A 14073-nucleotide genomic window follows, 5' to 3' on the forward strand; every position below is an offset into this window, starting at 1 on the left:
GTACATTGGATCCTGCCCTGACCCTGCTGAGCCCTCAGCTAGGATCTCACCACCTGCGTTGGCCCTGCTTTGGTTCCCAGCCACCACCAGCAACTTCAGAGAGGGATAGAGAAGCACCGGGAGACAGGAAAAGACGAGGATTTGTTGCTGTCTGTGATTTCCTCTCCTTCCAGGAGAGAGGGATTGGGCTTCAGAGGGTCCCCACCACAGCATCTTCTCATCACTGGGAAGACTACCCGGCTTGTGTTCTTGCAGACATGGGCACATGTAGCCAATGACAGGCAAGAGCTGTACCCCATGCTGGGGACATCGGCATGGTTTGTTGTTGCAGCACTGTCTGGGAAGCAGACGGTGATTTTTTTAAGTGATATCGCCACGTGGAGCTGTGGGTGGAGAGAGAAAAGCAGCATCTATGAATGGAGAATTAGCTGCTTTCCTCTCTGCCCATGGCTATCGCGACAGGAAGTGACTGCATCCCAGCTGGTCCTTCCCCTCTCAGTTCTCTCCAAGTCAAGGACCCACCACCGGCAGCAAGAGGCAGGAAGCTCATGCCAAATATTTTGACAAGGGGCACTTAGGAGCAGTGGAGACAAAATCCTTCCTGGCGCAGAGGCCAGGGCAGAGAGAGCCATGCCGTGTGTGTCCTCTCCACTTCTCCAGGCAGGCATGGTCCCAGCCTGAGGCCACTGCACCCTAGCCAAGGAGATTTTGTCCTCCCAGCCCAGGACATCCCTAATTCCCAGCACTGGGGAGCAGGGGTTGTGGGAAGCTATTTAGACTGGACTTTGGCTTCATTAATTACAGAGCTGGTTTTGTCATGTTAAAGAAGATAAACAAACCTCAGAAGACTGGGAGGAGGCTGTGCTACCATACGCCAGGGACATGGGATACTGGTGCTGCACGCAGCCTTTGGCATTCATGCTAGGCAAGGATGGAAAGGGTTTCCCAGTCAAGCTGCCAACCCCCAACACCCTTTTTCTTCTTCTTCTCCAGCCCAGCAGCTGCTGGGACAGGTCAGGGTGGAAGACCCAGGTTGCTTCCCTGCCCCATCCCATAAGCTTGTTCTCAGCTCTGCTGGAGGAGGGGATGCATACTCATTTCACACCTACGTCCAAAGCTCAGAATCCTGCTGGGTACTCACCAAGGGGGTCTTTGCACCTGGGAGCACCTTCTCTCTGATTGAAGCTCCACTCCTGGCTCTGGCTGGTCACCAGCAACTGCAGGACCGCCCACATCTGCCCTGGGAAGCGGGCTGGCAAGCAGGTGACCACCCTGTTCACTCCTCAGTGACTTCAGGCCACATGATGCTCCTGCCACCATTCAGGCAAAGGGCAAATCTATGATTTATTCATAGCACCCAACCCTGCATGATTCGGGGTGGGTCGGTGGAGTCAAGCGTGGAGCCAGGTCCTTTCAGGTGCCAGTGGGGACCCACCATGGGACATGAGATTTTGCATGCATTGGCCACCTCCTGGGCATGCTAGTCCCTTGGACTGATGGTTTCAGACCACAGCATTGGTGAGTTCAGGGCAGAGCCACTGGCACTGCAGTCCAGTGCCATGGCTCCCAATAAATGCCATATGCCACTCTGCACTCCCCATGGCTGCACGCTCCCCAGCGCTCCCAGGTCCTTCATGTAAAGAAGGGGCTGTAAGGATAGGAGAGGGGATACTTTTATTGTTTCTGACACCGGCTGCCCCAGATTATCATATTTTACACAGGCAGCCAAAGAAGCATCACTTTGCTATGCTGCAGCTGGGCAGGCTGCCCAGCCCGGCAAAGGGAAAGCCAGAAAGAACGCAGTGGGATGTGGGTGCACGCACATATGGGTACGAGTGTGTGCGCATGCAGGCTATGGGGCACTGCTTCATTCAGCCCTTCCCACTGTGGCACAGCAGAGTACAAACCCATGGATAGAGTAGAAAGGTCGCCTGCTGCCTGCAAATGTGTTTGTTTTTCTTGTCCTTCTCCTAATTAGATTAGGACTAATTGCATTTGGGAGTGTGGTGGGGTTTGGGGTGTTTTTTTTTCTTGGCCTTCTCCTTAAAAACCGGGGATGGCAATTTGCATATTATTACCCAGCCTGCTTTTCCAGCTCCCAACCGGGCCAACACCCAAAATCTGGGCAAAGGCAGCTAAGTTCATCCATTGAGTTTTCACAGCTGTGAACAAACAGCTCAGCACGGAAAGGCAGTGATTGGAGAGCAAGCATGTCTCATGAAACAAAGCCGAATCTTGATGAACAAGGCTCTCCTGCAACCTGGTTGACCCTGTCTGCAATGGTCCCTCCTGATGGCTCTCAGGAACTAGGGGCTGATGCTTAGCAGTGAAGTTCCTCAGAGCCACTGCATCTACCCAGCCCCCAATGCCGTGGCATGTGGGGAAAAATCAGCCATATCCACAGTAATAAAAACAACAGCTTTGAGGGGCATCTCCTGATGCTGGAACATCAGCAGCCAATTTAATGCTTCAATTTATTAGCTCCATCCCTGCCATTGGTTTGGCCCAGGTTAATGTAGTCCTGCCCCGACCACTGCCTGGGCATGGCCATTGGTCTGACCTTGCACGGGGCTGTCCCTGAGGGGCAGAAGGACATTTAGAGGGTGAGAGGAATGAATCGCAGGGGCAGGCGCTGCTCCTTGCCAGCTGGCCCTAGTGCCAGGGAATGGTCACAGTCATGTTTAACTTGCTGCTCTCGAAATAGCCTCAGTTTACACGGCCACCGGAAGGGATTGGATAAGTCCATAGCGGAAAAATCCATCAAAAGGGCTTTTTAAAAAAAAACCAAGCCCTGTGTCACAGATCACTAGACATGAGCAGGGAAATATCTGCACGTGTTGACCCTGAGCCCATGCTTCTCCATCAGCATCTCTGCCAGCAGCAGAAGCATTGGCCTGACCAGAAGCATTCTGCTCCCAGGCAGAGGCATCCGCTCTGCTGGATTCAGCCAAACCTCTGCTTTCCCAAGCTCACATATCGGCAGTACCCTCCTGCAAGTTTTTCTCAACAAATCAACCTATGGTGGCAGGCAGGCAGACACCAGTCTGTGGCACTGCCTTCCTCTGCTGTTTAGCCTGCGCCCATCATGGAGCACCAAGGCAGGTGTGAGCATCCCATCACTTTCCTAAGGAGCTGGAGGTGCATGTCTCACACGGAGAGACTGTTACCTTTTTTGTTTCTTCTTTATTTTGGATGAGTGAAAAAGACAAAAAGTTATAAAACCAAAAACAACAACAACAAAAAAATAGATGCAAACTACAGTCCAATCCTCTGGTTGCAGCTGGAGCCCAGCTGGAAAGAAAGGGACTTCTAAGGCAGAGAAAAGGGAGGCTCTGATTATTTATTAGTGGCCGATGTTTGATCATTTGCTAATCAGGCCAGAGAACACACTCAGGCTGTCCTGGCCTCCCCACTCACATGTGGTTCCTGTTGGTTTGCCCCTTCCCCCCCTCCCTCCCTCTGGTTTTGCTTTGTTTGTTTTTCTGTTAATTTGGTTGTTTTTCCATGTCGTTTTCCGTCAAACCGCATGTTTTTTCCCCTTTCTTTCTCCAGCTGCTGCAGTGACAAACATGGAGGAAAGAGGCCAGCCTGGAGCCACTTGCCCTCTGCCAGTCCCTTTCCCACCATCACTCGGGAGGCAGCAATGTCCATGGGGCAGAGATGAGCCTGTCACGGGCTATGAGCCCTGTGTCATCACTACGACGCCGAGAGCCACTCCACTGCCTGCATTCTGACCTGTGTCCCTGCTGCTGGAGGGGATTTTGCTGTAGTTTCTCTCCCACACATCCCTGTCTGCATCCCAGCCTGTCAGGCAGCAGTAGGTAGAGTGAAGGGGGTGAGCAACTCAACTGGCAGTGCTTAGGCATCCCCAAAGCCAGGTGAAAGGAGATGTGCAAACAGCTAGAGCTGCCAGGTCAAGATGGAGATAAGCAGGTTAGAAAGAGACGGAGCGATGGGAGCGGAAGGATGGATGCTCTCCCTGGCTGCTTCTCTCCCTCCCCTCTTTGCACACAAGGCCTCCCCACTCCCATGTGCGCTCTCCGGCTTCTGGCAGCCTTTCCGCCGTACGTTTCCACTCCTCTCTGGCCCATTAGCAGTATTTTTATAACATTCTGTAATGCACAGAGCCGTGTGCCAAACCTCAAGAGCGCATTATTTCCCAATGTCTTTGTTATATCTATCCCTGGGCCCTCCGGCCACGCGTTTCCAAACACAGAGTTGTGGCTCATGGGGGCAGCCGGGAGCTTGGCAATGTGCTCCTGGTACCTGGAGCCTTCCCCTCCCTCTTGCCTGCTGCTGGTACCCAGCCCCAGGCTCAGTCCAGGGATGCCCGGCGTGCAAAAGCCCCAGCTCCATTGCATGCTGACTCTGGACAAGGTTGGGCTCTTCAGGCTGTAGGACAGATGACCCATTGGAGATAAAGAGAGCACCCTGGCTGCTCTCCTGCACTTCAACCCATTCTCAGCTGCCTGAAACCCCCTGGGTTGGTTTATACTTAGGGTGATTCATGCCATGGAGATGGGTGATCTGGGACCCTTAAGAATAAGCAAGTTGGTGGGCCCCTTCCTCCTTCCTGAGGTGGGCTTTCCATCCCTGATCACCCCATCTCTGGATGCACACTATCCCCACCGCACACACACTGGTGTCCCCATCTCTGCAAAAGACAAGACAGCCTGATTACCCCCAGCCATGAGTGCTCCCCTGGGTGCTACTGGGCTCCTAGTTGTGTCCCCCATGATGTTGCCCTGGGTGTAAAATCCCACCCTATGGACCAGTGGAGCTACCTGTGTCCTCCTGCCCACCTGCTAAAGCACACTGACGAGACACCTTTTTTTTTATGCAGCATCCTGGCCCCTTTGTTGTGAAATCTACACCCAGGAAATTGTGGGGTCCCTCTGTAGCCACTGCCATGTCCCATTGGTGCTCCCTACTCCTTCTGGGCCAGAGCCATTAAGCCAGGAAACACCACCAAGAATGGTCGAAAGGCTGATGCTAAAATTCTCTGATCCCTCCCAGCAGCTTCTCTTTCAGCACAATTTGATCCCTTTTAGCCATTTCCTAAGCCATGTTCCAACTCTAGTACTAATCCACATTTTCTCTGGTTTAACTCATAATTTCCCATGTGGCATCATAGCAAATACTTCACTGAAGTCAAGACAGATTACACCGACCACATTTCTGGGCTTAGGAAATCAGTTCCCGTATCAAAGAGAGCTATCAGGTTAATCTGGTGTGATATATCCCTGGCAAGTCCTCCTTATAAGTTTCCTCCATCTTCCATTTGTCTCCACATCTTTAATTGCTCCCACCTCTAAACGCGCCCTGCAGCCCCATTGTGCTGTGGGGTCAGGCTGTCTGATCAGGATTTTTCCTTCTCTCAAGCACAGCAGACACGTCGCCTCTCCCAGCCGTGCTTGATACAGCCACTGACCTCTCAGCCACTAATGAGCCTTGCTAATGAACAGAAGATGTCCTTACCTGGGGCTGAGATGCTCCCCAAGCCTTCAATACATCATTTTCTTTGAAGGTGTCTACATGGTGGAAGACAGTCTTTAGGTTTTATCTGCCTTCCTCTAGTCCAGTTTGTGCTGCCCTTGCTCTCAGCATCACCACTCAAACCTAGCAGGGTTTGTTCTGTACCAGCCTCTGCAAGATTACCTTTGATCTCCCCTCAAACCTGGCTGCATAGCCAGCTCCACTCTTCTTTCCTTGTTTGCTCTGTATTTATAAGGCTACCCCCCCTTTTCATTTCCTCTGCAAGGTCTCACTCAGCTTGACTCCTGGCAGGTCTCCCTTTATCCCTGCGCTCACTGACCCCCATGACAAAGCTCACTTTGCTAATTGACAGCCCTTCCCGATCCTCACAGTTTCTCTGCTCCCTCCCAACATCCTTCCTGCAGCGTCATCTGCCTGGCAGTGACCCTGCCTTGCTTGGGGTGCACCCTCCTGTTACTGTAATGCATTTAATGAGTTCCCCATCACTTATCCGTGTGCAGCAACCAGCCCCTCACTCCTGCTGCTGTTATCTTTCTTGTTGCCCCAACCAGTAAGATTAATATGGGAAAACACAGGCATAGGCCTGTTTTCATTTAACTTCCCATGATATTGAAATGAAACGAGTCCAAGATCCCTTAAATCCCAGGACTGGGCTCCCACTGTGCTCAGATATAGGAGGGATGCAACCATAAGGGCTACGCTGCAAAACTCCTGCAAGCTGCCCATCTCCACCCCCTCCTGGGATGCTCCCAAACCCACTCCTTTGCAGCAGCCTGAGTACCTCCAGGGAATCAGTCATGCCCTACAGAGGCAGGAAAGTTGGGGGGGGAGGGGGGGTGCAGGCAGGGGCTGGAGGTTGCAGCACTGTGAAAAGAAACCTTGCAGAGAACATTAAATGAAAATCCAGGCAATTAAATTAATTACCACTAAAAGCATCTCACCTGATTAATTCCTTGCATACTTAATTGCATTAAAAACACCGGACATCCACTTACTTATTTGTTGCCCTCTCTCCCAGGGCTGGTAGGCCCTGCAGTGTCCAGCCAGGTTCCTCAGCTGCCCAGAAGTTAGGGGAACTGTGAGCCTCCAGCAAACGGGAACACATGGTAATAGGAAACAACAGGATTTGGGCTCTAACGCTGAGCAACTCCCATGGGTCCCTGAGTGGATTGCCAGGGATTACTATTAGTGAGGTGCTTAGCAGATGGAAGAGCCATTGCAAAGTCACGGCGATGCCACAGCTGCAGAGGAGGCTGTTAGAGCCTACAGGCCCCCCTTGGTCCCCACATTTCCTCCTGGCCTGGGCTGCAGCCCACCATACACTGGCATGGCTTGGGGCTTCTCCTCAGATGAGGACTGGCAAGTATGTGCCTAAGCAGAGGAGCTGCAAAGCCCCCTCTTGCTGCCCACATTGCAGCTAGCTCCTGCCTTTCCTGCCTCCAAACTACCTGTGGACACTTCTTCACACCCAAAGCATGTTTGAGAGGCCCTTGACTCACCTGCCACTGTCTTTTTGTCTGTCATGTGCCCAGCCTCAACACCTATTCACTGCTGTACCCTCTGCCCTACGTCGTCTGCTCGCTTCTTGCCAGCTTCTCACAATGCCTTTCAGCTTCCTCCAGCACCCCTAACCCCTTGGCCCACATGCCAGGAACCCTTCCAGTAGACCTTAAACCATCAGTTTGACACTTTGCAGCACCCCTGTGACCTGAATTTCTTCAGTTTGACCTACAGGTGCAATGAGCTCCTCCTGCCTTATTTGTAGGGCTTGCTCAGGCAATGGCTGGTCCTCCTTGCAGCCCTCCGCCCCTGCAGCATGGTCTGGGATGGAAACACTACCCTGGCTCTGATGCAAGGTGCAGAAAGTGAAACAAGGAGTAGAGAAAGGCTTTGCTACGTTCTCCAAACCTGGGTCACCTGCATGATGCATCCCCAGCTGGTGTGGCTCCCAGCTGGTGTCTCACAGCATCCTCCACAGCAGTTACATTCCCACAGCCAGCTATGCTGGCAGGTGCTCCCAGACACCCACCGCTGCAGACACCATTCTGCAAAACACACAGTTGCTATCAGCTGTACAAATACATCAGCCCACCAAACACACAGCCGCTATCAGCTCTCAGCATCATGTGAAATACAGCACAACTCTTATCTCCCACCTTGAGACCTGTGAATCAGTGCATCTCCCGCTTAAGACATGTTAACACAGGGAAATGTGCAGCTGTCCTCCAAGACACCTGTACACAAGCACTCTCAAATACACAGCACCTTTTGTCTGCTGCTTTGAAACAACCATATTGCAGTAACCCTGTCCAGGATTTCTCCTTCTCAGGTGCAATCCCTTAGTTGACAGCTCAGCCTCAACTCCTTCCACTTGTAGAGATGGAGAAGCGACATCCCTTCCCAGATTATTCCTGGGGTATTATTTAATCTACCAGCTTTGACACAAAGTCTGTGGCAGAGGTGGCTGATTCCAGCAACCTGCTGCTGGGATTAGCATTCCATGGGGAGCTTGTATGGTGGGGTGCTGCAGGTAACTGTATGGAAAGTAACAAGGGGCTGGCATAGCAGGACAGGGTCAATTTGGGAAAAGAAAGCATGGCTCTGCCCTCCTCAATGTCACACGCTAGGATACTCACTTCCCACCCTCAGGTAGGTCTGGTATTTGAGGTGCCAGGAGGAGCCCTCATAGCAGGAATACTGGCCACTCTGCGTCAGGTCAACTTTCTTCAGGATCAGGTAGGATCCATTCAGGTGGGACTCATCGATGTCCGTGCCATTGGCAGTCCAGGTCACAGTTGCATCCCAGTCCATGGAGCCACACTTCATGGTCACATCTGCACCTACCCGCTCATACTGGATGTCTGTGGGGACAAGAGGAGAAAAACAGATAAGTCCAGAGCCCTGTGGGCAGGGCTGCCTTGGAAATAGCATCCTAACATCATTTGTATAGGAAGTTAGGGAAGGACTTGGGTATGGACTGACACTGTGTTGCTGACCAGGGAAGCCCAAGTTCTCCTCCTGCCCTAAGAAGGAGTTGTTTTAACCTTAGACCAGAGCAGACCAACTGGCGAAGACCAGCAGATTGGGACACTCGAACCATCTCCATGCCTTCACCTCACAGGTTTCCTCTGACCTTTACCTTAGAAGAGACATGTGAGGGATGTATGTATGGCTCACCAGCCAAGTGCCCCACAGAACAGCCACGTGCTCATACCAGCAAGTCATGCCACTCCTGTATCTACATGGCTTGTTGCAGGATGCAAACCAAATGCACACATCAGAAATTCCCAGCAGAGAGGTGACAGAGCCCAATGCCTTGTCACCAGCAAACTCAAGTTATTCACTAGTTGAGCTGGGAAGCAGGCAGCTGCTTTTGCAATTCCCTGCCTAGGAAATCATGTGGGAGGATTGCAACCTAATCACACTGAGCTTTTGAAAGATGCAGCTGCTCAGTCCGTGCTACACTGTTTGCCTCCCAGCCAGGCTTTTCTTCTCTCTTTGCAATAATACGATGCCTTGCTGGGCCGTTTGGTTTAGTAGCTTGTGAGTGGGGCAATACAGCTCATTGGGTACCAGCTGCTTAATTGAATTTTTTCAGGTTTCTGGACAGAAGTTGAGCTGACATTCATTAATGAACCTTAGCAATTGAATCTTTCCTGTGTTGCTACACTGGCTGTGCTGAGCTGTGTGTGGCAAGGATAAAACTGTATGTGTGTGTGTGTGTGTGCGTGTGCGTGACTCAGGGTGAAGCATGACAGGGGGATAAGCAGAAGTTGAGGTTCCTTCAATGCTTCATCAAGCTTTTGTGCACAGACAATACTCCTGGGTTTCAAAAACTTATTTAACAAGGTGTGTCTCAAGGAAACCAAGCAGCCCTGACACACAAGAAAAGTCCTTGCAAGAATTTATACCAGCTAAAGGTCAGGAGAGGTGAGAACAAACAGTCAGATGTGGCAGTAGAACGATGTCACTGATGAATTTCAACAGAAATCAGAGCTGAATGAGAGCTGCCCAGCACTGTTGTAACTCGCAGGGAAAAGGTGGTTGAGGCAGTGAGGAGACAGCGTGATGCTGAAGCTATCAGGGTAGCTCAATTACAGCTGGGTGAAAAAATATTGTGGAAGGATAGGCCAGTACAGACTCACCAGGCAGTAACACAGATAAATGCATAAGGATGCACACAGGGAAAATCAAGCCTTGGTTCCCCTACCACTCACAGCTCCAAGTGAGTTGCAGGCTCCATGGAAACATATCTTGGAGTAACCATGCTCACTTCCCTGAAAACATCAGCCCAGTGGTGACTGAAAATGCAAACCCTATCCTAGGCTTCATTCAGAAAAGGACTGAGAAGAAAATGGAAAGCACTGTACCCTGAAATCCACACACAAATCTGTCCTTGTGCCATTAGGAATACAGTTCAGCTGAAAACAGAGCAGAGAGAGGAAATGGGGGAGAGCAAAGGCTGGAAACAGCTCCCTTGTAAGGATGGCTTAACAGACTCAATCCCTTCATCCGTAAAAGGACACAAGCAAGCAGAGATGTGATAGACACCCAAGCAATGATGAGTGACACGGAGAGGACAGAGAAAGACTGCTTGCTTCTTCTCCTAATAAAATAATTAAGGAGCAGCAAATGAAAACAAGCAAAAGAAAGTGCTTTTTCACACAAAGTGTGATTAAATTACAGAAAACCATGACCATCAGATGCTGTGAATGTCAACATTTTAGCAAAAGTAGTGATTAAGTGAATCTATAGCAGAAAACACTACCCAGGGCGGTAAAACACTGAGCTACCTAGTGACCACAGAGAGGCTGCAGGGAGATCATGGTGGAGAGGGACAGAAGAAGCATCCTCTGTGCTTGTCCTGTTTGTTTCTCCCTCCCTAGACATCAGCTCCTGAGCCCTGTTCATAGATGGGAGCACATGGCTACAATCCAGCCATTCCTTGGGTAAAAGCCCACAGACTGAGTCCATCTGCAAAGGAGAGAGCCCCGAAGTAAAGCTGACCCTAGGGAGATCCTTGCACGTCTGAGTCCTCCTGCAGTCTGTCAGGACACTTACTTCAGACAGGGAAGCAGCACCTTTGGGGATGCTATCCTTTCTAGGAAAAGGGGTGCTAAGAACAGAGAAAAATTGGCTTGTAGTGACTAAGATGCTGGTGAGATGACTTAGAATCATCTCAGACACTAGCCAAGGGCAGCAACCTTTGAGAAACTGCACTTATCACATAAGCGTGTTTCAAGTGTCTTAAAAAAGTTTAGAGCATACATTGATAGGCAGAAAGAGAGAACATCTAAGCGAGACATCTGTGTGAGGAGGGGTAGCTGGAATGGGCCCAGATAAACAGAGACAGGCAGAAGTGTGGAAGAAGATGGACGGGTAGACAGAAGAATGAATGCACACGATTGTAGACAGATGGACAGCTGGCTGATCAGGCACAGATGGGACAGAGGGAAGTATATGATGGAGAGGAAAGGATGGTTGACTATGCAAGTGGATGGATGGATGGATGGATGGATGGATGGATGGATGGATGGATGGATGGGCGGGCATATATGTGGATGCACAGATGTGTAAGAGGATGGAGGGATGAGCGTACAAGCAGCTTGTTGGCTGACAGCCTGTGTGGATGGAGGGATCGTCAGGCAGATGGGTAGGTTGGTGGAGGAAGGGATGAAAGGACCAATGAACAGCAATGGGGTTGGGTGGATGGTTGGCTGCTTGAATGGCTGTTGAGATGGATGGATGGATTGATAGGTGGACAGAGGACTAGGCAAATGGGTGGATGGATAGATAACAGAGACAAAGTAAGAGTCCCAGCACCTTACTCAAGTTCTCCTCTGCTTTCTTCTATTGCATAATGTAAAGACATTTTCTCTTTCCTTTCCTGCTAGTTCACAAAAGGCCATTGACTATTCTGGCCTTACACTTGGAGATCTGCTTGTCAGATACACCGGAGACACTGCACCACCGGCTTTGCATGGAGGAAGGCTCATTGCAGCAATGGATGCACAGACCTGCCTGGCTTGATTTGTTCCTACCTGCCCAGTGCCTGGGCCCTGTGAAGGCTTGAGAGCCAGAGAAACCTTTGGGGTGCCGAGCTCTGATTCTCAGACTATGAGAAGCTGAGGGCTTGTCTGTAGGTGGTGGCGGCAGATCTAAGCTGGAAAAAGGGAAAAGGCACCTTCAATTACTTCTTATTTGTCCTTAAACACAGTGCAAACACATTGGCACTCATCCAGAAAGGCTGAGGGAGCCATTCCTGGAAGACTGGTCTTTGAAAGCAATGCTTCTTTCCAAGGCAATGATTTAAGGCCTCTAATGAAGAAGAAACCCAAAGCACAGCTTCAGAGGAAGTGTTTCTCCTAGTTAGAGTTGCTGAAGCTCTTACTAGAGTTAAGCTAGGTCCCCACATCCCTCCTCCCCACGCTGAGTGTAGGAGTCCAAACCATACCACCATGTGAACACATGGTAGCTCCACTGACAGGGATCACCTCCCTCTGGGAAGAGGCACCATGGGAACAGCTTCTGCTCCCTAAGATAAGCAGCCCTATCTTGTGCCGCAGACATCATTTCTGCTTTTGAATGGAGATGGACAAGAGTGACCAGAGCTTTTATTGTGAGCCTCCACCTCCTGCAGGCTGGGTATGGGCAAGACCTCACAGTCCTCAGCCCATCCAGAGACTCATGGCTCTCTCAAAGCAGGCAGAGGAGGGTGGTTTGTCTGCCCTCCTGGTCATCACATCACTGGCAACATTGATTTGGAGTCTGAGACAGTGTCTGTGCTGCAAGGCCAGCCATTCTGGATGGATGTTTACCAATGGCACAGACAGAACATGGGCCAACAGTTAGGGATTGCAGCTCAAGAGGTTTGAGCTGGACTGGAGGAAAATTTGTTCTCCAGGAGAGTCGTGTGGCCCTCAGACACATACGCACAGAAAGGGGAGATCTTCATCCTTGGAGGCTGTCGCAGCTCTTTTGATAAAGCTATGGCCTACTGTTGGGGACAGTCCCCTTCTGAGTGGGACATTGAACTAGACACCTCACAAAGATCACTGCTGCGATCACTAGCTAGAAGTAAACCTTAAGAGAAGCTGCCCTACCCTTGCACCATCCTGGTTCTCCAAAGTATGATGCTTTTTGGGTCAGGTGATGGCATGAGGGTAAAACATGCAATAGAGAGACTACGATGGTGCACCCCAACTGGCAACACGCCTCTAATTATCCAGCCTCACTGAAGACCACATTCTTTGCATGGAACCAGCCAGGCCCAGCATGATTTATGACAGAAAATCCCAGAGCTGGAGAAGAGTCATGTTGATCCATAACATGGGCAGAAATTACAGCTTTACCCACAGCCCTGCAAAGCTGCAGCAGAGAGATCACAGGAGCTGCTTTGTGGGACAGACACACAGAGCTCTCAGCAGCCGACCTGGGGTAGCTTGATGAAGTGAGCTATGAGCTCTTTTGCTGCCCTCCTAGCAAAGGCAAGTGACAACTTGATCTGCGCAACTGCAATACAGAAGGGACCAATGGGCCACCAGACCAGTGGAGAGACACAGAGGGAAGACGAGATGAAGTGTTTGAGATGTGGAGCCTGTGGAATGCATTTGATGCTTCCCAAACCTATCCTGCTCAGTTGGAGCTCCTTAACAGAACTGTCATCCTCACCTTCCCTCTTAAAGAACCTTAATCTGCCAGAGTAACAAGACAGGGGAACCATGTAAACCCAAGGGCTGCCCTGGCATGTGCTGTACTGGAAAGGAGCAGAACTCCTTTCTGGACCCTCCTTCAGTCCCAGAGCCTCCACTGACTGCTCTTCCTTTGCGTCCTCTGAGGATCCCACCCTGCAGGGTGAGCAGCTGCCAGGGTAAGCATGCTGCTGAGCACTGCCCTGTGCAGCATGCATGGAGCCACACCATGGATGTGGCTCCAGGGATCTGTGCCCAGATGCCCAAGGGGTCTTTTGAACAGGAAGCAGAGGAAGCGGAAAAGATGGTTTGCATTCCCGGCGCCAGCGCTCACCGCAGCCCCTGAATGGGGCTCTTTGTGCCAGGGCCCTTTGCAAGCCAACCTCCAGCACGCACTTGCAGGGCCAAAACCACTCTTGCGGTCACAGCTATTTGCAGGCAGATGGGGCCAACTCCAGATGGAGATCTCTCCAGAGCCCTCTGCCCAAATGTACCATAGGGTTGTGGCTGGTGAAAGCAGAGTGAGAGCAAAAGGAAGGCACCAAAGCATCTTGGGAAAAAGACACAAGCACTCTTCTCCTCTGCAGGATATGCAGCCTTTGCCTCTGCCCCTCTTTTGCAAATGGGGAAACTGAGGCAGCGAGAAAGGATGTATACCCCTTCCTCCGACAAGTGGTGAAGCATTTTTGCAGTGGGACAATGAAGTCACACCTTCGGACAGAGAAGCCTTTACATCACCCCGTTAGACTTCCTACTTCCCTTCAACGGCTAAGCAACTAGCCACAAACTATCATCTCAGAAGCTAATTAGCTCTCTGTGTATGTATTCATGAATTATACATTTAATATTTACACAGTGCTGGAGCTACGCCGAGAAATTTCCAAGC

The 14073-nt window shown here is 50.9% G+C and overlaps 1 protein-coding gene across 4 annotated transcripts in view; it reads right to left on the bottom strand.

The window, feature by feature from the left end:
• CNTFR (ciliary neurotrophic factor receptor) overlaps positions 1 to 14073 on the bottom strand; it is a 215172-nt gene that overhangs the window by 51046 nt on the left and 150053 nt on the right. For all 4 annotated transcript variants that reach the window (XM_054055156.1, XM_054055158.1, XM_054055157.1 and 1 more), the window contains one exon: positions 8133 to 8357. In XM_054055156.1, the coding sequence (XP_053911131.1) occupies positions 8133 to 8357 (225 nt within the window). The remainder of the gene's footprint in view (positions 1 to 8132; positions 8358 to 14073) is intronic.

This window comes from Cuculus canorus, chromosome Z, assembly GCF_017976375.1.
Source record: "Cuculus canorus isolate bCucCan1 chromosome Z, bCucCan1.pri, whole genome shotgun sequence".
NCBI classification, from domain to species: domain Eukaryota; kingdom Metazoa; phylum Chordata; class Aves; order Cuculiformes; family Cuculidae; genus Cuculus; species Cuculus canorus.